The following is a 23,713-nucleotide window of genomic DNA, read 5'->3' on the forward strand; positions in this document are numbered from 1 at the left end:
AATTGGTAATGAAAGACGTTTTCTCTTTGTACGTTATGTGCATCATGATCTGGTTATACCCGGAGTACACATCGAGAAAACTCATTATCTCATGCCCGGCCATGGCATCAATCATTTAATCTATGCTCAGAAGTGGGAAAGTGTCCTTCGGGCATGCCTTATTAAGATCCTTAAAATCAACACACATTCTAAATTTACTCCCCTTGTTAGGCACTACGACTACGTTTGCTAGCCAATCCAGATATTTGGTCTTCACGACTCATCCGGCATGTACTGGTAAATCGACCTTACCCTTTGTAGTTTCACTTGACATGTTAAAACCAGCGAGTGTCCTCGCGGCCGGTATGATTTTTTACCGTATTTCCATTTTCTCCATCACTTTCCAACGGATGATGTTGGCAGAGCTTCCCGGATTAACCAACACACGCTTTACATGGAAACAGTGAATGGATGCAGTGATAACCAGGGCATCATTATGCGACAAGATGACGCTAATTTCATCTTCATCAGTGAAAGTGATGGTGTCTTCATCTGGTAATTCTCGGAATCTTTTCTCATGTGTCACCAAGATCTTGGTTTTCTTGGCCTCCGTGAAGGTTGTACCGACAATTATGGATCCCTCAAAAATCATATTTATGATGTGTGGAGGGGCATCCAAAGCGACATTTCCGTCTGTCGGTCCAACTCTCCCATAATTGCTCTTAGCTCTTTCACTCAAGAACTCCCACAGATGACCCCTGCTAAGCATACCTGCCACATCCTCCCGGAGATATCTTCAATCTGTTATCTTATGCTCGTGAATGTCATGGAAGTCACACCATACGGCCTGATCCCTAGTGTTAGGATCAGATTGCAGGGGTTTTGAAGGGCGTGACGCCGAATGAGTCCTCAACACAACCACCATATGTGCTTCATCAACACTAAAATTGTAGTCGAAATATTTTAGGTATTCTGATCCCTTCGAAGAGGAACCAAGGGAGTTTCCCTTATCCCAATTCTACAAGCCCCGATTATTCCTGTCATGATCTCCCTTCTTGTTCGCATTTAGCTTTTCTAAAGAACGATATCCTTGGCACCACTGGATGTTTCAGGGAGGGGGTAAGGCTGGAACCAGTTTTTTGACAAGTTTTGATTCAGCCCAACTCCCTTATCAGTCTTTCGGGGAAGCTCTCAAGCCAGAGTCCCCTGCAGGTCGTCTTTCACTCGGATCTTCGACTCATACATGTTGTGTCCATCTTCTCAGGTTATGGCCTGGATTTCTAAAAAATTCTCTTTGAGTTTGCAAGAGGCATCCGAACTTAGAGGTTTCATAACCATGGTAAAAGCTTTGACAGCCCATTCATCCAGGATCACAGGCAGAAGCATCCGCTCCTTCTAGAAACGGTTGACGAAGTCTCAAAGCAACTCCGACTCTTCTTGCAAAATGCAGAAGATGTCTGCTTTCCTTGTTTTCACCTTCTGGGCCGCCGCATGCTCCTTGATGAAGATGTCGACCAGCATGGCAAATTAACAAACTGAGTGCTCGATAAGAGGGAATACCAGGTCAACGCTCCCTTAATCAGTATTTCGCCATATTTCATAATCAGAATCAACTCTATTTCCTTTTCCTTCAGATCGTTTCCTTGACCGCCATAGTGTAAGCCATTATATGCTCTTGCGGGTCTGTCATACTTCGGTATGCTCGGTATTTTGAATCTTTTTGGGATCAGCTTTGGTGCGACTTCGAGTTTATATTCTAACTGAATGTACTTCTTTGCATCCAGACGCTCTATGACTGGTGGAACCCCCGGGATCTCATTCAGCCGCAGCTGGAATTCTTTAGCGTTCTTCCTGGCTTCTTTGGCGGTCTTGTCCACCTTGCTTGTAATTTCTTTCATAAATCGCAAGACCTGTGTTTGGAAAGGATTTCCTAGGGCCGAATTGCTTCCTGATGAGTCCCCGTTTCTCACCTCTGGCCGTTTTCGATAGAATTATGCCATTCATCTGGGCCAAAGGTGTTAACCCAGGAGTTGCAGTCCTAGAGGCAAGTTTGGATGAAAGTGCGGCGATGGTTTGCCTCATTTCTTCCATCTCTTCCCTCATCACGTGATGTTGAGCCCTTGTGACCTGCATCTCCTCGGGGGTTTCGTCGGTTGGGATTTGGTCCCCGGTGGATTGCTGATTCTGACCTCCTCCTGAGGCTACATCGTCCACCTTTTAGATCGATGGATCAGCTGCTATAGGATCACGAAGGGGATAGTCGTCTGGGCCGCTCGTTGTCAACATCGTTTCCGGTCTCTGGGTTGTTGTTAACTCCTGACATACCTGAAGTTGGTGCTAGAGACAAAATAGAATTCGAAAAGAATTAGTTTACAAGACAGGGTCACTGTGACACCACTACTGTCCTGGCCCCACGGTGCGCCAAACTATTTACTCGTAAATTAGTATAGTTGAACTTGTATACGTGATTAAGGACACGTGGATCAGAGTGACCAGTATAGCAAGATAATTTGCGATAGAAATTATTATAAATGAAATGTAATCGAAATTAAAGAGTTACAATAGCCTGAGCCTTGGAGAAGCTTTGAGCTAGAGTCTCTGGGAAAGCCGTCAGCTGTAATATCGATAAGTTGAATTAAGACAAGAAACTAGAAATTAGTGCAAATATCAAGTGTGTATTGTATGTATCTCTTGGATGATTTACAATGAAATGAGAAGTCCTATTACTTGGACTCAGGGGTGCACGTTCCATGAATCGTGCCCCCATCAATATTACAAATTAAAGTTATAGTAATGATGGACGATAAAGATGACAATAATGCTTATTAATGTCCCGTGGGAGGTGCAAAGTCTTGTTGTAACGGTTGATCGTTGGCCTCTTCAACAGGTGTCTTATCATATTCACGAACTCCACAGAGGCATGAATCTTAATGCGCCTCCGGAGACATTCGACCACCTCTGGGGCATCAAGTGCTGACTTAGATTTGAGTCATATCCATTGACACGTGTCGCCACGGCGTACGTCCAGTTGTATTCTACGAATTTTCCTCAATACAAAAATCTAAAAAGTTTAATTTATTATTGGATTCGCCTCTGTGCAAAGTTTAAATTCCACTACAAATCTTGACATCTTTTTTTTTCTTTTCTTTTCAACAATTCATTCACATTTTAAGAAAGAGTTTTACTTTTGTGCATTGATATGTATAATCTTTTAAACCATAAGGTGACCTACAAGAACAAGAATTTCAAGGACCTACTAGAACAGGTAATAGTTACTCCATCCGGTCCATACTAAGTGTTTTCTATATTTTATTTTCTAAAAATAAAATATATAGCCTGTATGAATATTTAAAAATACATTAATATTAGGAATAATAGTCAAATGTCCTTCAACGTTTGGCTGGCTTAATTATGACACACCCAACCTTTGCGGGCGTCCTATTACCCCGGCCTTATTTTTTCTGTATTTTTATATCTTTTTCGGCTGACTTGGAACAAAAAAAATTAGATGACCAGTTGCACAAGGGAGAGTGTTGCACACTCGCAGCCACATCGGCGTCACGTCAGTGCCACGTTGGAACTTTCTAAATTTTAATTTTATATTCTTTTCCTTTCTTTTTTTTTTCATTTGATTTTTCTTTTATTAATTATATTTACGCTAATTAATCATTAAACCCTCCATTAATTTTATCTTCTTCATCACTAAACCTTCCTTCTTCTTCTTCATTTCAGGCCACACCCTCCCCCCCCCCCCCCAACCCCTTATCTTCCTCAATTAAAACCCATTTTCTTCCTCCATTAACGCACCCACATTCCATTTCATCACCAAACATACATATATTTTCAAGAAATCAACCTATTTGGGTTCAAGAATCACACTCTGCCTTGTGCAACTGGTCATCTAATTTTTTTGTGTCATGTCAGCCGAAAAAAGGTATAAAAATACAGAAAAAATAAGGTCGGGTAATAGGACGGCTGCAAAGATTGGGTGGGTCATAATTAAACCTCCCAAACTTTGAGGGGGCATTTGACTATTATTCCTTTTAGGTATATAAGTTTTTTTTTTTTTTTTTTAAGTTTGAAAAAAATTAATCGTACTTTTGTGAGAAGTCACAGGTATGATGGGCCCAACTCAGTCAGCTTATAATACATTTGCATGAGTTGACGGTCACCAAATTTGACCAGTCCCCAAATACCCTTTCAAATTAGAAAGCAATCTTCCTAGAACTAGGGAGGTAAACAAATCTGGGGACAAGTCAAATTAGATAAACGTTACTTTCAAGAATCAGAAAAAAAATAAAAGATTCAGCTGAAAAACCCAACTTCTTTCTTGATATTATCTATACATATATGGGAATAGATCCATTTTTGCATTGCTTATATTTGATTTTATCAATTTTCTTTATATTTTTTGATCTGGGGTTGTTATTGGGATAGATTAGTTTTGTGGGTATTCTTGGATTGATACAATTTCATATGGGATTGCTTTGATTGAAAGAATTATTGAGTTTGGATCTTGTGTTCAAGTTTTCTTTTTTCATGATACTTGTAATTGGTGAAGAAGAAGGTAGGCTTGTGAACATAAGGTGTGTTCTCCGGCCATTGTTTGAGCAAAAGGTTTTACCTTTTTGCATCCCAAGAGATAGGTGGGATAAAGAGTTTTATAATCTACAGGGTGGATAGTAGAAACTTGTTTGATTTGGTAAATCTTGAAAGGCAATAAAAATAGTAACTTTTGAAGATGGGTTCTTCTTCACAAGGATCTAGTTTGTCTACAAATGTGGCAGGGTATAGAGAGGTTTCAGTTTTTGATGGTTTGCCAATATATGTGAAGGAACTGATTGCTGGAGGAGCTGCTGGTGCATTTGCCAAGACTGCAGTTGCACCATTAGAGCGTGTCAAAATACTTTTGCAGGTGAACGAATACTAAAGAAAAAGGATCTAAGAAACTGTTCTATCTAGCTTCCCATGTTTGTTTATGCCAGTTTATACTGGTCTAGACAAGCTGAATGATTTTTGTTTAGTTGTATTGTATATTATACTTAGACACTTTCTTTACATGTTCTCTAGACTGTATACATTTAGTTCTGAGAGAAATCAGTCTGTGTGGAGTATTTATCAAATCGGATGAATGAAAAGCAGTTGCACCACCTCTATTGTCAAAAAAAAAAAAAAAAAAAAAGGAGTTTGCACCACCTCTAGTTCCATGACTGTTAAATGGAAAGTTTTTGTTTGCAGTTTCTCTAGGTCATTAGTTTTGTATGTTTTCTGAAATATATCAAAATTTATTTATTATCAACTTCTCCAGTTGTTTTCTATCCTTGGTTGGCTTCTTGTGTTTCCACTTTAACGCATCTGCCAGATGCTCTGTGTGTTTTTTTCCTTACATTCTGCACATGGCTACTTATAGCTTGCTTGACCAAGCTTTTGGAAGGCCAAAAGTGCTTATTTTAGAAAGTCTAGGTGTTTGTCAAGCTTTTAGGGGGAAAAATAAGCGTTTTTGAGTAGTTGCAGACGCTATTTTTCAGAAGCTAAAAAAAGTAGCTTTTCCCGAGAAACATTTTTGGAACATTGACCAAGCGCAAAGTACTACTCTAATTTTGGGAAAAGTACTTTTCAAATTAAATAGCCAAACAAACTGCTACTCTGCAAAAGTACTTATTCAAAAGCGTTTTTCAAAATAGGCAAATTTTGGAAGCTTGGCAAAACAGATTATTAATCCGGTAATTTTATGTCTTTGATTCAGTTTTAGTTCAATATGACTTCCTAACTTCCTCCTCCTTAATTCTTATAGACAAGAACCGAAGGATTTCACTCCCTTGGAGTTTATCAATCTCTAAAGAAGCTGCTGAAGCATGAAGGCGTTATTGGATTTTACAAGTAAGTTTAGATTTTGACTGTTCAAAAACTAGAGTTTGTTGTGGAAGTATTTGTTATTCATGATGCCGCATATTGCAGAGGAAATGGAGCTAGTGTTCTCAGGATTGTTCCATATGCTGCCCTTCATTACATGACGTATGAGCGATATCGAGGGTGGATATTGAATAATTACTCTGCCTTAGGAACAGGACCTGTTGTAGATCTTTTGGCTGGCTCAGCATCTGGAGGAACTGCAGTTTTATGTACATATCCCTTAGATTTGGCTCGCACCAAACTGGCTTATCAGGTGCTTCATTTGTTAAATACATTTGTTTCTCTTTCTCTGTGCATGTCTGATTGCATTTGGTAGTTTTACTATTTTGCAACAGCTAGTTTTGTGCGTATTCTGTGCTTGGCCTATTGAATTTTTTTCATTAACTCGCACCGGCAAAGTTGGAAATTGATCTGATTAGCAGCACTCGCAAATTGACTTGCTTTAGTAGGATAAATAGCTGTATCCGATTTTTGACTTCATCAAAACGGCAATATACCTTGTTATTTCATTAAGATGTGTAAACTATCATAGGTAAGCGGCCCTACTTTATTAAACACTCATGCAAACTCATATATGATGGAGAAATAATCCCTCCCTCTTTCTTTCTCTGTCTCTCAAATTACTCCACAATTGAGGAGGGAAAAAAATCTGGTTTCTTTCCCAGTCGACATGTCAGATCCTGCTACATCAATCAATAAAAGTTGCATCCTGGTATCAGTTTTCTGCCCAAGCGTGTCTTTTAGATAAAGAGAACATTGAGAAATTATCATTTTGACTGATTCAAGAATTAGGGTAGAAAGAATCTACACTGTTTGTGTGCTCCAACTTTGGCCATTCTGTTTGTATCTTGTATAGCTGTATATGCCAAAGAGACCTCCAAAAATATTACTTTGCACTAAGGATCTTCGCAAATGTTTCTATATTCCTTACTCTCAGTCTCATGTAGGTTCACTAGATCAAACAAATATAATGTTTACCCTTTGAGTGTTGACATACTCGATCATGTTCACGGCATTAAACTGTTGATATGGCTATCATCTCATGTTTGTTTTCTCCTTTTATCTTTTTTTTAGGTCAAGGACACAAGAGGAAATTTGTGGAATGGCGTTAGACCATCTCATGTTCATCCTCAATATAGTGGCACTAAAAATGTCCTACAGGCTGTCTACAAGGAAGGAGGACTCCGTGCACTTTATCGAGGTGTAGGTAAGTATTTGTTGGTTCATATTGAATAATGAACTTTTACTGCCCAATTGACTTATATGCAATTAATTGGGTCATAAAACTTTAAAGACATGAGGGACCTAACTTTATTTATGAAGCATGGTGTGATATTAAAGGTCAATATCATGGCAGATAACCATAGGAACCCAATTTTAGATTGCATATTCAAGTTGAACTTGAGTTTGATACAGCACTGGTCATTCTTTTGATGTTGTTATTTTTTGTTCTTTGATTATTTTATTTTCGGGAACTCATGAAACCATTCTTTTTCTTATGAAGTGAGTTGTTGCATCGATGGCATCAACTCATGAAACCTTTCTTGGTACTTCTATAATTCCAGAAAACACCAACCATACTACCTCCTAATTTGCTTTTTTATATGTAGTTCTTTTCTTCCGGAATGCAAAATTAACAGTATGTTTGACTTTTTTTGCTATAAATGAAAATTTGAAATATCGTAACATCGAAATCCCTTGAAAAACATCCTCAATCAAAAGGACGAGGAGACTTTCACACTAATTTAGACAATTAATTTGGGTTTTATGTTGTCAAGTACTTGGCATTTTATATATTTACTGCGATGTTGAAAAATCTCTGAAACTGCTGGACCGTGTTTTTCATGTTACTTATTTAATCCTCCTATGCCATATTTTAGTTTGATTGGGTATAAGTTGAATCCTTTTATAGCTCGAAACAGGTGGACTCAAAAGCAGAAAAATATTACTCCCTTTGTTTCAATTTATGTGAACCTATTTCCTTTTTAGTCCGTGCCAAAACGAATGACTTCTTTCTTAATTTGGAAACAAATTCACTTTATAAAATGATTTACAGCCACACAAATATTCAAGACTTATTTTGAACCACAAGTTTCAAAAGTCTTCACTCTTTCTTAAATGTCGTGCCCAGTCAAATGGGTTCACATAAATTGAAACGGAGGGAGTATATTTTGATAAATTTGGGATTTTATAACAATAAAAGAAGGTCCTAGGTCCTTTAAATTATTATGAAAGTCAAAAAGAAAATAAAAAATAAGGAAAAAAGTTTGAAATTAGGAAAATGGACAAAATATGAGAACACTTCCAAAAAAAAAAAAAAAAAAAAGGCAATCTAAGTGTAAATTAACTGTTTTTTTTTTTTTTACTTCTGTGAAGGTTTAGATTAATGTCTCTAATTTCTAAAATCTGCCTTGCCTCCCTAACTTTTACAATTTTTTTGTCTTGATGTCCATGGTTGTACATGCATTGCCTAAGTCTTTGCATTAATGTTTTATGGTTTTAGCTCTTTATGAATATCAATGATGCACAAATGACTCAATTTATATTCGGAGCAGGGCCAACCCTTATTGGTATTCTTCCTTATGCTGGATTGAAGTTTTACGTTTATGAGGAGTTAAAGAGGCATGTTCCGGAAGAGCAACAATCCTCCATTTTGATGCGTCTCTCTTGTGGAGCTATTGCTGGTTTATTGGGTCAGACATTTACATATCCATTGGACGTGGTTAGGAGGCAGATGCAGGTATCACCCATTATCCTCTCATATATGGAATAACTCAATGTAACCTCTATACATTTTGTGTTGATTGAATGAGTGCCTTTTGAATTCATGTCCACTCTATATCCTGAACAGAGTAATTAGTAATTTTGTGCATCATCTGTGCTTCTGGAACTCCACCAGTATCTGAGTGACTAACTTGTGTCCAATGGTACTAAACCCTCCGTGGAAGCCTTACTAAAATATACTCCCTTCGTTTGATTTGAACCTGTTTGATTAAGTATGGAGTTTAAGAAAGAAGGAAAGGCTTTTGGAACTTGTGATCTTATACATGTCATCAGTTTGTGTGGGTATAATATCATCTCATTGAGGGCAAAATAGGGTTTAAAGTTAAATTATCTCCAAATATAAAAAGGTGTCACACTTTTTGGATCAGACTAAAAGGAAATATGTCACATGAATTGGAACAGAGGAAGTAAATATTGTGCCTTAGCACTGCCACAGATAGATGTAGTTAAGTTTTTCACGTATTTTGAGCATGTCACTTGTGCATATGAATTAATAAACTATGAAAATATCTTTTATTCAGGTAGAGCATCTGCAACCTTCACTGCAAGAGAGAGCCAGATATAGGAACACATTAGATGGGCTTTCTTCAATTGTTCGTAATCAAGGTTGGAGACAATTGTTTGCAGGGCTCAGTGTTAATTATATGAAGGTAAAAAAGTTTGGTTTAATAGTAGTCTTTTTCACTACAATTGCAATTTTTAACCCGTTCTTTAAAGAATTTCTAGTTGATCCTATTATATATTTTGCCCATAATACACCTTTGGGCACACTTCACTTGAGAGTTGAAGAAAACTTTACTGGAAATACTTTTTCGAAACTTGAATGCTGTCAACTGCAGAAACGAAAAAAGAAATGACCAACAAAGAAAAACAATAATCCTGTGGTTAAAGCACCAATTTTGTCCGACTACAGTGTTGTGATAAGAACGTTGAAAGGATCATAAAGTTGATAATAGAATTGACAAATTAGTATCTTTATCTCTTACCTTTGCTAACTGTTTTTAGCTTTATTATCTTTGTTGATTGAATTTGGTTATCGCATTATTTCATTGTTGTTATGTACTGCTTTCCATGTTGCAGTACATTGTTGTTGTTATGTACTGCTTTCCATATCGTATTATTACATTGTTGTTACTGCTTTCATTTCCATATGCCCTTTTTCATACTTCTTTGAAATGCTTTATTGAGCCGAGGGTCTATTGGAAACAGCCTCTCTATCTCTATGAGGGAGGGGTAAGGTCTGCGTACACTACCCTCCCTAAACCCCAATTGTGGGATTACACTTGTATCTTTGTTAATTGGATTAGCGCACAATGCAAATTACCCTACCATTTGTAGGAAAAACCATAAAGATGTTGCCTCTCATGTCACTTCAGTGGGGTTCAGAAACTACATAAACTTCTGAATAATGTGTAAAGTCCCAAATTATTGTTGCTTATAGTGCCATCTTTTTTTTCACTTATACAATAGACAGGATAGAATATCCCTGACATTTGAAAAACAAAGTTAGCATTTATACTTGGATCTCAAAGAGCACAAAAACATAAAGATGATATTTGGGTTACTATGTTAAATATCAGATTTAACAAGTCTCTTTTGACCAATTTATCCTTTCTGCATGACCTAAAGTTTAATTAACTATCTGTGTCAGTTCGCCATTCTTCAAAAAATAAAAACTATCTTGGTCCCTCCCATTTTCCTGAATAACCAGTTATCATCACCTTGCCTTTCCCAATCCTTGTGTTATGATTTATTCCTTTAACCTGCTTAGTGTAAACGGGGAGCTGAAATGGGGTGAAAAGAAATAAGGATATTTCCATGACCATTGAATGTCAATCTCCTTTTACACCACAAAAAGTATGTTCAGTAGAAGCTTTTTTTGCCTCAAGTATGTTTCTGGAGAAGTCACACTTCTGCGCTTCCTAACAAGGACTCAAATTCGTACCATCTTTAAATTTGGATTTGTTCTTGTCGCATCTATAGGTGTTTTACTATTTAGCAAAAGAGGAATCATATCTTAGCATTTGACAAAGAACATAGTGCAAATTATCGTTCCAAGATGGATTAGATCTACTGTCGATTATTAGTTAGAGATGTACCATATTTTATGTTGCTAGATTTCTTGAGTAACTCATCAAAACTGCCTTTGGTTTTGTTGGCAGATTGTTCCCTCAGTGGCAATTGGTTTCACAGCATATGATACAATGAAGGCGTGCCTTCGTGTTCCTCCCAGGCAGAAATCAAAATCCGTATCAGCTGCATAAATACACCCCCAAATGGTGACAACAACTCACATAGTTCTGTATAAAAGCTTCGATGATCATGATTACCAAAGAGGAAGAATATGCGTTTATGGCGTGCACAAAATTCTTGCTATGCGTGAGGTCTCGAGAAGGGTCGGACCACATTGGCTATATTTTACACAGCCTTACTTACATATAAAAAGATTTACTTAAACACGTCATTTTGCTAGTTGTCTCTCTTCCTCCATCTTCTTTCTAACCAGTGCAATGTAGTTCCGATGTAAAAAGTATTATATTCTGGACAAGCTAGTCCGGTTATACATGACGTCGTTACATACATTATGCTTCTCCTCACTTGGTTTTATTAGACTCCCTCCCGATCATGTTGCGTCATAATCCCCCATAATATCCTGAAGGACAACCCAGGAGTTGGCACTATCCAGGTGTGTTTGGTGTGAAAGAAAATATTTTTCTGGAAATACGTGATTTTTTAATTTTATTTTTTGGGATTTGGTAATTAATCAAAAAATGTTATTTCAAAAACATTTATATATAATTAAGCTAACACTATAGGGGTGGGGCCATTGTGGTGAGGGATCTATATACAGTAATGGTATAAAAATGAAAGCTTGCTGGGTATGGGGCAGCGGTGGGGGTTGGGGGACGGGGGGGGGGGGGGTGCGGTTGAGAATCAACTTTGCATATCATTTATGGAACTTGGTTTTTTAACTCTCATCAGGAAGTTATTTTTGTGATTTCTAAGAAACTTTTTCCTTACGAGAAAAACATTTTTCAAATCATTTTGATCAATCAAAAATGAAAAAATTGGAATACCAAGCACACTCAAAAATCAAAATGTATAATCGCTAATGTAACACTCTGTCAATTCGAACTAGGTGTGGATGTGTTAAATGAGTATTAACGTGTCATTTTAGACATATGAAGTCCTATCGGGATGAGTTTGGGAGGAAATAGTTGTTTTTGAATCAAGATGAATAGTGAGGTGTTGAGGTTCGATAGAATCGGCTAAGTTTACGACAGGTTTGCCTTCCAGCCCGATGTTATGAAAATTTGTTGAGAATTTGAGAAAACGCAAAACATGAAACTTGTAAACCTTTGAAATATCTTTCCAACAGTATATTATGGAGCTCAAAAGGACATATGAGTAAAAAGTTAAGACCGTTTTACTAATCTGCGACAGGCTACGGCGCGACCTACGTTTCGCAGGCTGAGTCTGCGACGCAACCTACGTTTCACAGGTTGAGTCTGCGACGCAACCTACGTTTCGCAGGGTGAGCACCAAAAATCATAATTTCCTGTCACAATCTGCGTTCAGTATGCGTCCAGCAGGTCACACCTGCGTTTCGCAGATCATGTCGCAGGTTGTGCTTGGCTATTTATAAACCGTGAAATTTTCGAAAATCATTCATTCCACTTCGTTTTTGGCCAACTTTTTTAGGAGAAAAGACCCTAGAACTTCCCCAAACCTCCTAAGGTGAGTTCTTCCTCAAATCCCAAGTATTTTTTCCATCATATTATCAACCAGTAACACCCATATACGGATTATTAACAAGATTCTACTCTATAAGGTTCTCAAGAAAACCCTTCTCAAGGATTCAAGTTCATATTTTTGGTATTCGTCTCCAAAAGTTTTGGAGCGATTAAGATATGTAGGACTTTCCTATTCCAATTGATTATAGCTTTGAATTGGTGATTATGGACTCTAATTTCTTGAGAGATAAGTTAATGGGCTAGATAGTAAGAAGCGTATGAACTATTGTATGGTTTGGATTATTGACTTAGGGTTGTTGTAATCATATTGGTGATGAAGAATGATGTTAATTATATCTACTTGAGGTTGTAGAGTCACCTAGAAGCAAGAGGTTGGGTAATTGAATGAAGAGACACCGTTAATGAAGGTTATGGAGCTTCATGCCCACTAAGTGTTTGATAAAATGTGTAATGACCAAAGTATACTTGCAAATATCGAATCCCTTTGACTTGTATTGTTATAGATTAAGGTCGAAAGGGTTGACGAACGTTGTATTACACTCAAATACGGAATTAAGGTATGTAAGGTTAACTCTCTACGTTTGGCAATGTTAATGATTCTCCGTACGCCACGTTCTTTTACAACATTACTAATTCCCTCAGAAATATAGTTAAGCTTAGTTCCTTGAATAGTTGCAGAACTTCTATTCTCTAGTTTCGTAATTCATTCATGACTTTCATTCTGAACGTTGTGAGCTCAGTACGTAATCAATATAGACTTGTGTTTGATAACCATGAGTCTCAGTCAAGAATACTCAGCATGTTTATAAATGGTTAAAGCTTCAATTCTTATAATCAGTTCATGAATATATGTCTCGGTGAGTCATTGCTCAATATGTCAGTGTTGTACTTTTTAGCATAATTCTCAAAACTTTTATATAAATTGTTTGAACACCTGTGTTTTGGGCCTAAGGCCACAGTTATGTACACGTATACTTGGACCTGAGGCCACAAACTTGTGCACTTATATTAGGCCTGAGGCCACAAATTATGATTTCAGTAAGCAGGTGATTCTCCGTTAAGAACATGAAGTATTCTTATCTTTACTTCTTTTGTTCACTTCAGTTATCAGATCAGTTTCAGTTTCAGTACTTACAGTTCTTTCTTTCATATGTTTTACATGCTAGTGCAATTCAAATGTACTAACGCCCCTTTTCCCCGGGGCCTGCATCACGATGCAAGTAATGATTTACAGGACGACACATCTACTCACTTGGATCTCCAATATTAGCTGATTGGTGAGCCCCAGTTCTTTCGGGGCCTTATCATTTATTTACAGTCTTTTTAGCATTTACAGACAGTCAGGTATGCCGAGAGCCTTATCCCAGTAATTGTCAGTTTTTAGTACTTTATAGAGGCTACATAGACTATAGTTGCAGACAGTCAGAGTTTAGCAGGCTTTAGTGTTAGCCGTGTTGGCTACGTATTTATACTCTCAAACTTATTCAGTATTTCCACACTTATGTTTATTCAGTCAGATGTTTAGTAGATCAGCATGTGTTAAGTTTATTTCCGCATTCAGTATGTTTTGATATCACATGTTGATCCAGCCAGCCAGTTGGTTCGCTCGGTCAGATGCAGTCAGACACCGAATGTCTTGTTACACCCCGATCATGCGTCGGGACATGACAACTAAAACCTAGAAAAGTTATGTATGGGACTAAATTTCTAACTAAAGTCCAAAATGAAAATCTTTTTCCGCAACGTTAATAATTCAGTTAATTTGCATCAGGCTTTCACTCCTCAGTCCCCACTCTAGGAGCTCTTTGGTCCTTTTGACTAGTTCTAAAGTGATATTTGACCTCGGTCATCTCTTTAAAGTAAAGAATATACGGTAGACATTGCTACAATATGCTAGAACTACAATAACAATGTTTAAAGTACTACTCTCTTTGTCTACTTTTACTTGTCACGTTTCGTTTTTCGAGAATCAAACTGCATAAACTTTGATCAATGTTTTAAGATGTATTTTATCATCATATTAATATGAGAAGAATTGCAACTTATAGTATTTTTCATATAGTTTCCGAACATCTAAATTTTAGTTTTAAAACATTGAATTAATCTATTTAATTTAGCTTCAAAAATTAGTCAAACTAACTCTCGAGAAACGAAACGTGAAAAGTAAAGTGGATAGAGGAAGTAGTAATATCAAGAGTAAGTCAATAGATAAATCTCGGCTTTGGACCTTATCATTAAAAGGATAGATTTAATGATTTGACTGCCAAATTCAATTTAGGATTGTCAAATAGAGGGGTAGCATTTACTGTCAAATTCAACGTATGATAGTCAACTGAGAGGGAGGGGTAGCATGTACAAATTGAATGATTTGACTGCAATTCAACTTAGGTCTTAGGGCAGTCAACTGTGAGGGGAGGGGGTAGCATTTACAGATTTAATGATTTGACTGTTAAATTTAACTTAGGATAGTCATTTGAGAGGGAATGAATAATCTGACACCCATGTACCGTCAAATTTTTCTGACGTCGTGTTTGGGAATTCTGACAAAATTTCCACGTTTTGATCCATCGAGTCTTTGCGACTTATGAATGTCGTTTAAGTTCCTCATGTGTCTTTTGTCCACTATTGTTTTCCTCTTAAACTCTCTCCCATTTTTGCTTCAAAAAATATAAACATAAAATAAGGGCATCTGAAAATCATTTCTTTATTTCCTCCTTTTATATTGTGTATTGTCTAGTGTCTGTCGTATATGTAAATGTACGTAATGTCTATCAAATAAAAGGATGAATTCAAATTAATTAAAGTTAATCGACACAACTATGTGCAGATATGTTTCTTTCTTCCCGCCTCCCTCCATTGATTGTCTCGTCAAACACCTTTGTATCCTTAAGATAAACTCTAATTTTAGTTTTATTTGAGAAAATCAAAAAAGAATAGTATCATTCTTTAACAAAGAATGTCTCTAGATAAGATGCTAAAAACTAGACTTTGATTGAATAATTAGAACACAAATTTTGGAAAACATGTAATAGAGAACCATAGATTGCTAAAGAAAATTTAGTCCTATCCGCCAAAACTCACATAACATTCGTTCAAAAACAAATCAGAAATCACCTACAATCTCCACTTGTAATGTCACTAAAACCCCAAATCGCTTACCAAATAAATTGCATTTTGCATCTAATATAAATTTTCATCATGGGAGCTCTTTTTTAAAATTTATAATGCTATATATGCCTCAACTTGTGAATACCTCAACTATTCTAGCGGGTATTTATACTTTCCAGTAACACATATATCGGATAACTCTTACCTACCAGAACTTAACATGGATTGCTACTGTCTTGATTGAACAACTCAGGCTCAAGCTTATATCTACAAACAGGACAAAATGGCTGCTTGGACAGCCAAAGATCGATACATTTTAGGTGGAATCCATGGGTGCAACCAGGAACTAACCTTGCAGGTTCCTCATTTCCAATCACATCCAAGCAAATTGCACAATCACTGCCCAGCTTCAAATCTTTTCCAGTGATTTTTGGGAGTTCCTCGAGCTGCACGACAGAGAGTCCTTCCTTTCGGGTGGATTTCACCAGCCTGGGAGAGTGGTCCCTACTGGTTGCTCTTGAAACTACATAGAGGTATAAGAAGAAGATCAAAGCCATGACGACGAAAGGTAAACAAAGTAAAGGATACAAAGAGATCTACATTTTCTTTTTTCCTTTTTGGAATATCCAATGGAATTTACCCTTTACGGAAAATGGTGGAGTGAAATCCAAGAACTTTTTTAAATTTGTGGAGGGGCAGGAGAGTTTTGAGTGTATATGGGTTGACACTAGTTGGAGGTCACATGTCATATCTGATATTGTAAAACCGGCGTTAATAAAAAAAAAAGGCATGGATGAGTCATTTTGATAACGGACGATGGGATAAATGAGCCAAACTATTGATGAGTGGCATAAATAAACTATTTCCGATAGTTCGATAACATAAATAAGTCAAACTATTGATGAGTGACATAAATGAGTCATTTCTGATAGTTCGATGACATATTTGAACCTTTATGAGACATCAAAATTCAAAATAATAGTTCAGGAAATGGTCGTTCTTCATAGTAAATCCTAGGATTTTGAAGAGCAAAAAGTAATGCGATCAACTTCAAAATCTTCAGGATTAAATGAAGAATTTAAAAATTAACCAAAAGCGCAAGGTTCTCCTTTGGCCGTTCCCACACATAATTCGTGAAGACAACAACTATCTATCCCAACCTTTGATCTCGTTTTGGCTACTATAGGCTCAACCAATAAAATTCATCAAATAATCTTCTGCTACGTTATCTAGGCTCTTTCCTCCAATTACTTAAGAAGATAACCCATAACCTTGTACGCTTAGAAACTGGAATTTCTTACCCTCTCGGAATGCTACATAGGCCAATCTTGCAAGTGCTGGTAACTAAGGTGTAGTAGGTTAGTTAACATCAATACCAAAATTTAAACTCAGCCAGTGACCTTATCCCACCATTGTTGTTTCTTCTCCCTTTAGCTAGCCAACTATTCAAAGAACAACTGGAGGAAGTCCTTTGACATTCTTCTGCTATCTTCTTACCATTTAAACCAGCTCTCTGAGGGAAATATCTAGCAAAGCCATCAACTTGTTAAAATGATTCTCCTTCATCAATTTTTTATGAGAACGATCTAGAAAGATTCCACATGAGAGTTTTGTGCACCTTCTCAGCTATAATAGTCTTGTATCCATTTAATCTGGGCAGTAACAAATTGTGAAGCAAACAAGTCTCTCGTCATATCATGGAGAAAAATGACACCATAATTGAACATAAAAGCATCTCCACCAACAATGCTGCTTCATATCCTCAAAACATTTCCACAGGTTCTGAAAAATGTAATGGGATAGATGTCTTTGCAACTCTAACAAGTAGATTAGAAACCTTGTCTTCCAGCCTTCTTGATCAATAAGTTTAACCTCCTCAACGACCTAGTCTAGTGTTCCAGATGTCTGTTTGAATTAGAAGTGAGCTCAGTGTCCGTTCCTATAACATGCTCACCGTAGCTCAAAGTACTCATAGGGAAAACACTCTTTTGGGATTAATTCAGGGGAAATAGACAATGCCACATCAACATTCTTAGAAATGACCCATGGAAAGTACGAAACGTTAGCGGGGGAGGAGGGCCGAAGCCACAAAGCAATGAACAGAAGAACCAAAATATTTTTGAAAACGCAACAGCAAGGTTCTCGTCCTTGTAAATGACAAAAATAAGTACTGCTCACTTAAGGTTCAAACTCCTACATGGAAAATGGTAAAAAGTACGGCCAAAACACAGATAAATGTAAAACAAAACTTATGCAGATCCGATGAAGCAAGTATCCATCAATAACCTCTGCCAAGTTGAAACTTCCACAAGTTTACAGCTTATCCTCGAACTCGGATAGAGGGGTCATCTGCTCCTTCAAACCCTTCCTCTTGCGGATATCAAGGACAAGTTGATTAGCTTGTGAGCCAACTTCCAATGGGTCGGATGACATCATGTCCCAATGATCGAACACACATTGTGGGAAAGCTTGACCTGAAGTAGCAGCTCTCAAGGTACCTGAAAATCCAAATGACTCAACGACAGGAAGGTAAGCCTTGATGTTGTAAAGAGGGGTTCCCGGCCTCTGCATCTCCTCGAACACATGTCCACGCTTCTGGTTCAGAACACTATAGATGCCACCAAGGGCTTGCTCTGGAGCTTGAATCTCGACCAGGTAAACGGGCTCCAACAGGCGGGGCTTGGCAGTAAGCTGAGAAGCATAGATAACCCTCCTAGCAGTGGGAATAACTTGGCCACCACCCCTGTGAATAGCATCAGCATGAAGAACAACATCACAGACTTCAAAGCAAATACCTCTCATGTTCTCTTCAGCCAATGCACCTTCCTTGGAAGCCCACTGGAAACCAGCAACAACAGAATCCTTAATTTCATTCAGGTACTGAACTCCCTTACACATATCCACCACCATGTTGGGACCAGTTGTCTCTGGACCAAAGCACCAAATTTTCTTAGCAAGATCTTTGTCCCAACCAAACTCCTCAGCCAAGATCTTGGAACGGATTTTGGGATCATCCCTCGGGCCAATGCGTCCATCATCAATAGCCTCAGCAAGCCCTTCCTCCAATGGTCTGGCTTCCATGTACAAACGGTTGTGTTTGTTAGGAGACTTGCTCATCACAGTCCGAACAGACTTCTCGAGAACTGTCTCACGGAAGGACACAACAGGATCAGATTTTATAATTTCAGCACCGCCCATGAAGTCATCCTGCAAGTCCTTCAGGCAGATCTCAAGGTGGAGTTCTCCAGCACCAGCAATGATATGCTCTCCAGACTCTTCAATAGAACAAACAACCATAGGATCAGACTTTGCTAGACGTTTCAACCCTTCAACAAGCTTGGGGAGGTCAGATGCAACCTTGCACTGAACAGCAACACGCACAACTGGTGAGACAGAAAACTTCATTGCTTTGATTGGGTGTGCATCGACTTCCTTCTCATTGGTCAATGTTGCATTCTTGGTAATATATTGATCTAAACCGACCATGGCAACAGTGTTACCACAGGGAACATCCTCAACAGTTTCTTGCCTCTTACCCATCCAAATAACAGTTCTCTGGATATTTTTAACATATAAATCCTTCTTTTCACCAGGAACAAAGTTAGGTCCCATGATTCTAACCTTCTGACCAGTACAAACCTTCCCAGCAAATACACGACCAAAAGCAAAGAATCTACCCTTGTCAGATGCTGGAATCATCTTGGATACATAAAGCATAAGCGGCCCTTCTGGGTCACAGTTCCTGATGGCATTGGCATATTGATCATCAAGGGGTCCTTCGTAAAGATTTTCCACACGGTATCTTTGAGCTGTGGAAGGGGATGGAAGATGGTATATCATCATTTCAAGTAGAGCAGTACTAGCAGGAAGCCAGGTCTGCATCACACGCTTCATCAGTGGCTTGCCCATCAAATCTTTCTCATCAGATTTCATGGTTACACCAAGCTTAGTCAACATTGGCCAGAGCTTATCTTTCTGATCATTCATGCAAGTGTTAATAATCTGCTTAATTGGCTCATAGCAGAATTGAACAAACCCACGCTTGCATGAAGGCGACCCGTTGTTTTTGGTTGTCCACTTTTTGGTGGCAGGGTCAAAAAAGTTCTCACCCCAGAGCCTTTCCATCATCTTAGACTCGTCAACTCCGAATTTGGAAGCATACATCTTGGCAAAATTGGTGAGAGTGAAAGCCCACCCATGCAATCCAGCAGAGAAAGCAACAGTACCTTTCTCAGGATAAACCTGGACATCACCGAGAAGGGGATCCTCGTATGTAGCCATAATAACATTAGCATTCTCAATAACTCTTTGGAACGTCTGATAAGCCTCCTCTCCATCAACCTGAAGCTCAAGGAAACACCTGTCCATCTTATTAACTGTCAAGACAGGACGAATCCTTTCACCAAGGGCCTGACGAAGCACAGTCTCTGTCTGGACACAGACACCTTCCACACAATCGACCACAACAAGGGCACCATCAGTAATACGAAGAGCAGCTGTCACTTCAGACGAAAAGTCGACGTGCCCAGGTGAATCGATGAGATTGATGAGGTACTCGTTCCCCATTCTCTCTCCCTTGTAGTTCTTCAAGGATGCATCAGTCATCTCGTAGTAAAGTGAAATACCAGTGGACTTGATGGTGATACCACGTTCAGCCTCATCCGCACGTGTATCTGTCATTCTGACATCACCGGCAACTTCCTGAGCAATGATACCAGCAGCCGCAACCAGAGAATCGGTAAGGGTAGATTTTCCTGTCAGGTTAAATATATTGCAGAATTAGAAACTCCTATTCATCATCTGATTACTAAAACCATAGATAATAAACTATTACCAATAACAAGAATATTGTCCATGGCAATACAAAGGAGAAGAAATCTAATGAAACAATATTAAGCAAAACTGTACCACCCCAAAAATATAGAAGGTTGTTTCAATGATTCCAGGTGATCAGAATAAAGTTTCCTTCCCATTTGACATGGATAACAGTTTCACAAGAAAGAATTTAGACTAACTTGACTAATAGTAGTTTAATTGCTTACCATGGTCCACATGAGCAATAACAGACATATTACGAATGTTATGCTTTAAGTCCATAATCCTCCTAAGCTCTTCAGCTGTGAACTTCACCATCTTGAATGCTTGTTAATGTAACAACTAAGAATTACTTTCGGTTCCTGCCATTCGAAACCACGATAAATGTTAAGCATCAACCAAAACGCACTTTATTCTCCTAAAGTGTAAATCCATGTGGCTCTGAGTCACCAACTAACAAAAAATAAAGATGATCCACGATATCCATACAGCACAAAATGTAAAAGTAACATATCATATACATTAAAAGCTACAAAACAATTACTCCTACTATGTTGAATATAAGCACACAAAAGAAGCAGGTGGTTAAAAATACAAAGTTCAATTATAACTAAACTGTGCACTTTAATCTGAGTCAAGATTTTGAAAAGAAACACAAAATCACTGATCAACAAGATCCATACAGAACAAAAGGTAACTACTCATTTAAATTAAGCTTAAAGAACCACACAGAGCAGAAACAGACAGCCTGATATTCAAATTTTAGACCAATTACAACCACTAGACCATATGCGTGTGTGCACGCACACACACATATAACAGGATCGGGAAATTTTCAAAAATATACAACCCAACATAAAATATTACACCACGTAGCCATATTTTCAGTTTATACAATATTATACAACATTATACCTTGGGGAAAGCATTATACATTGTATAAACCTGGTATAAAAGTGTATAAAAGGTGTTTATACACAAATATGGACTACACCAGGTAACAAACTCAAAATAAGGGCTACAGAGCGTAATTTTCCCCAATCTATCATGAAATGAAGCAGCTTAATCAAATCTTTCACCAAACGAAAAGAAAACAGCTTCTGTAATATTAACGTGAACTAAAAACATAGAGATATCCAAACCAACAACATCAAACAACTAAACAACGACTAAAAATATTTCAACACATGAATAAATAGAAACTTTCTATTTATTCACCAACATAATAAACTGCAAATAAACAACAGATCTGGACTAGATCTATACAAAAAACACCTAACAAATGGCACTACAAATTAATAAAAATATTGAATACAAAGTGTAGTTTTACCAGAGAAAAGCAAAATCACAATACAGATCAAAGAGAAATAAGGTTAACATTTAGAATCGGAATGAAAAAGCAGTAGTAGTAGAAATATGAGAGAAAAGAGAGTCTTACTGAGAAATGAGAAGTGAGCGGCTATGAGTAATGTGAGACCTTACAATTGTGCCGCTGCGATAAGAGCCGAGGTTTCGCATTTGTGCCAAGGTATATACTTCTTAATGGGCCGCAGCCGACTTAAACCCCTCCGCTTACTATCTACATGGGCCTTTATTGGGTCCATCTCAAATAAGAGGCCTATGGTCCAACCAAAGACAAGACTTTCTATTGTAATTACAGCCTATTTGGCCTAGCGGCTAAAAACTGGAGAAGTGTTTTTCAAAAAAATATTTTTAGTGAAAAATAATTTATGTTTAGCTAATTCATTAGAAAATTGCTTTTGACTGCATTTAATAAGCAGAGTGTGTTTGGCTAATCTTCTTAAAAAAATATTTATTAGTGTCAAATTACGGAAAAAAATAATTATCAATGAACGTTTACTGTCAAGATTATTTTACAGAGAGAAATTATTTTAAATATCTATTATGAAATATTTCAATTAAGTTTTTTTTCAATTAAGTTTTTACTTTTAGTTAATTAAAAAAATTAATTAATATAATACATATATAAATCAAAGAAAATATTAAATATTGGTATAATATCAACATGATGATTTAAATATACTAAAAATCTACAAAAAAAATTTAAATTAAAATAATTATTAATTAAAAATTAATGGATTAATGAGGGATATACTTGGTAATATGTATTTATGGTAGGAATATATTTGTCTTGAAAAAAATGATTTTCTGCTTCTGCTTTTTTCAAGGAGCAGAAATTTTCTACTTCTCCGCAACCGCAGAAAAACTGTTTCTGCTTCTACTTAGAATCAGTTTTACTAATTGGTCAAACACCTCAAATAACGCAAAAAAGGGCATTTTCTCCAAAAAAAAAAAAAAACAAATCACGTTTGGCCTCAAAACCGCTAAGCCAAACAGGCTCTTAATACACTACTAAAAATCAATATCAATCTATATCTATATATAATATAAAGCAAGGCATAGACAAGGTGGTGTGTCACCTCTCTATGGCCACCATTCCTATTTATCTTTTTTCTCCTTTTTTTTTTTTGATATTTTTTCCTTCATTTCTCTACATAATTTATTAACTAATTAGATTAGCAAAAGCCTCATAAATTAAAATATCTCTTCACAATAGTTAGTCCAAATAGCAATAAAGCACAATTAGTCATCTCATTCAGCACACGTTATAGTAATATTAATTGGTACATTAATTTTGTTTGCGCTAAAGTCTTGGAGCCGTTTTTCATCACAATCCATTTTTTTATTACTTAACTTTTCCTCTCTTCCATAATTACTTATTTATGTAAAATTTTGAATAGGATAAGCTTGGAAACCCTAAAATATGAAAGGTCTACACATTTATAATACCTTTAATTCTCATTAAAAAGTTTACCTTCTCTTTAAATTTACACGCACAACCAAATTCTTTAAGCTTGCCTATCGCTTCGTCTTTTTTCATTTTCGATTTTCTAAAGCTACTTAGCAGAGTGGAAAACATCATGCCTCTCTGAAGTTATAATTACTAAATTTTAATTTTCAGTCTTTTCCCTCAATATATCCATAGACTTGTCAGTTAATTACTCATTATTGTTGTTATTTTACAGGACTGATCTACTGTATATTTGCAATTGAATTTTGATGATGCTGCTTATTGAGATAGTTTAGTCATTTAAGATTGTAAATTTTCTCCATCATGATAGTGAATACGTCTGTTTCTCACATATTCTGTAAAATATTCTGTCAAATATTTTAGGATAAGCTTGGAAACCCTAAAATATGAAAGGTCTACACATTTATAATACCTTTAATTCTCATTAAAAAGTTTACCTTCTCTTTAAATTTACACGCACAACCAAATTCTTTAAGCTTGCCTATCGCTTCGTCTTTTTTCATTTTCGATTTTCTAAAGCTACTTA

At 37.0% G+C, this 23,713-nt stretch overlaps 3 protein-coding genes across 4 annotated transcripts; 1 reads left to right on the top strand and 2 right to left on the bottom strand.

Moving 5' to 3' along the window:
• The first annotated feature begins 4,137 nt into the window (after positions 1 to 4,137).
• LOC132635923 (mitochondrial carrier protein CoAc1) lies at positions 4,138 to 11,273 on the top strand. Its single transcript, XM_060352533.1, has 7 exons — positions 4,138 to 4,894; positions 5,774 to 5,859; positions 5,938 to 6,145; positions 6,967 to 7,099; positions 8,448 to 8,632; positions 9,198 to 9,326; positions 10,839 to 11,273. The coding sequence occupies exons 1-7, from the start codon at positions 4,721 to 4,723 to the stop codon at positions 10,938 to 10,940; spliced, it is 1,017 nt and encodes a 338-aa protein (XP_060208516.1). The 5' UTR covers positions 4,138 to 4,720; the 3' UTR covers positions 10,941 to 11,273.
• A 4,481-nt stretch (positions 11,274 to 15,754) lies between these two features.
• LOC132637425 (E3 ubiquitin-protein ligase ATL23-like) lies at positions 15,755 to 16,096 on the bottom strand. The gene has a single exon (XM_060354514.1). The coding sequence runs from the start codon at positions 16,094 to 16,096 to the stop codon at positions 15,755 to 15,757; it is 342 nt and encodes a 113-aa protein (XP_060210497.1).
• A 1,539-nt stretch (positions 16,097 to 17,635) lies between these two features.
• Positions 17,636 to 21,928, bottom strand: LOC132635924 (elongation factor 2). 2 transcript variants are annotated; one of them, XM_060352535.1, is made up of 3 exons: positions 21,793 to 21,928; positions 20,582 to 20,716; positions 17,636 to 20,293 (listed from the first exon to the last, which is right to left on the bottom strand). In XM_060352535.1, the coding sequence occupies exons 2-3, from the start codon at positions 20,670 to 20,672 to the stop codon at positions 17,853 to 17,855; spliced, it is 2,532 nt and encodes an 843-aa protein (XP_060208518.1). In that variant the 5' UTR covers positions 20,673 to 20,716; positions 21,793 to 21,928; the 3' UTR covers positions 17,636 to 17,852. The 2 variants fall into 2 exon arrangements, with proteins under 2 accessions (XP_060208518.1, XP_060208517.1); XM_060352534.1 differs by having other exon boundaries at positions 21,685 to 21,808.
• Positions 21,929 to 23,713: the final 1,785 nt, after the last annotated feature.

Source organism: Lycium barbarum, chromosome 4, assembly GCF_019175385.1.
Source record: "Lycium barbarum isolate Lr01 chromosome 4, ASM1917538v2, whole genome shotgun sequence".
NCBI classification, from domain to species: Eukaryota; Viridiplantae; Streptophyta; class Magnoliopsida; order Solanales; family Solanaceae; genus Lycium; species Lycium barbarum.

Coding starts and splice junctions, on each gene's coding strand:
- LOC132635924 (XM_060352535.1), bottom strand. CDS start 20,672: ATGGTGAAGTTCACAGCTGAAGAGCTTAGGAGGATTATGGACTTAAAG. Junction 20,294..20,581: donor TATTGCTCATGTGGACCATG/GTAAGCAATTAA, acceptor TTAACCTGACAG/GAAAATCTACCCTTACCGAT.
- LOC132635923 (XM_060352533.1), top strand. CDS start 4,721: ATGGGTTCTTCTTCACAAGGATCTAGTTTGTCTACAAATGTGGCAGGG. Junction 6,146..6,966: donor GCACCAAACTGGCTTATCAG/GTGCTTCATTTG, acceptor TCTTTTTTTTAG/GTCAAGGACACAAGAGGAAA. Junction 7,100..8,447: donor TGCACTTTATCGAGGTGTAG/GTAAGTATTTGT, acceptor TATTCGGAGCAG/GGCCAACCCTTATTGGTATT.
- LOC132637425 (XM_060354514.1), bottom strand. CDS start 16,096: ATGGCTTTGATCTTCTTCTTATACCTCTATGTAGTTTCAAGAGCAACC.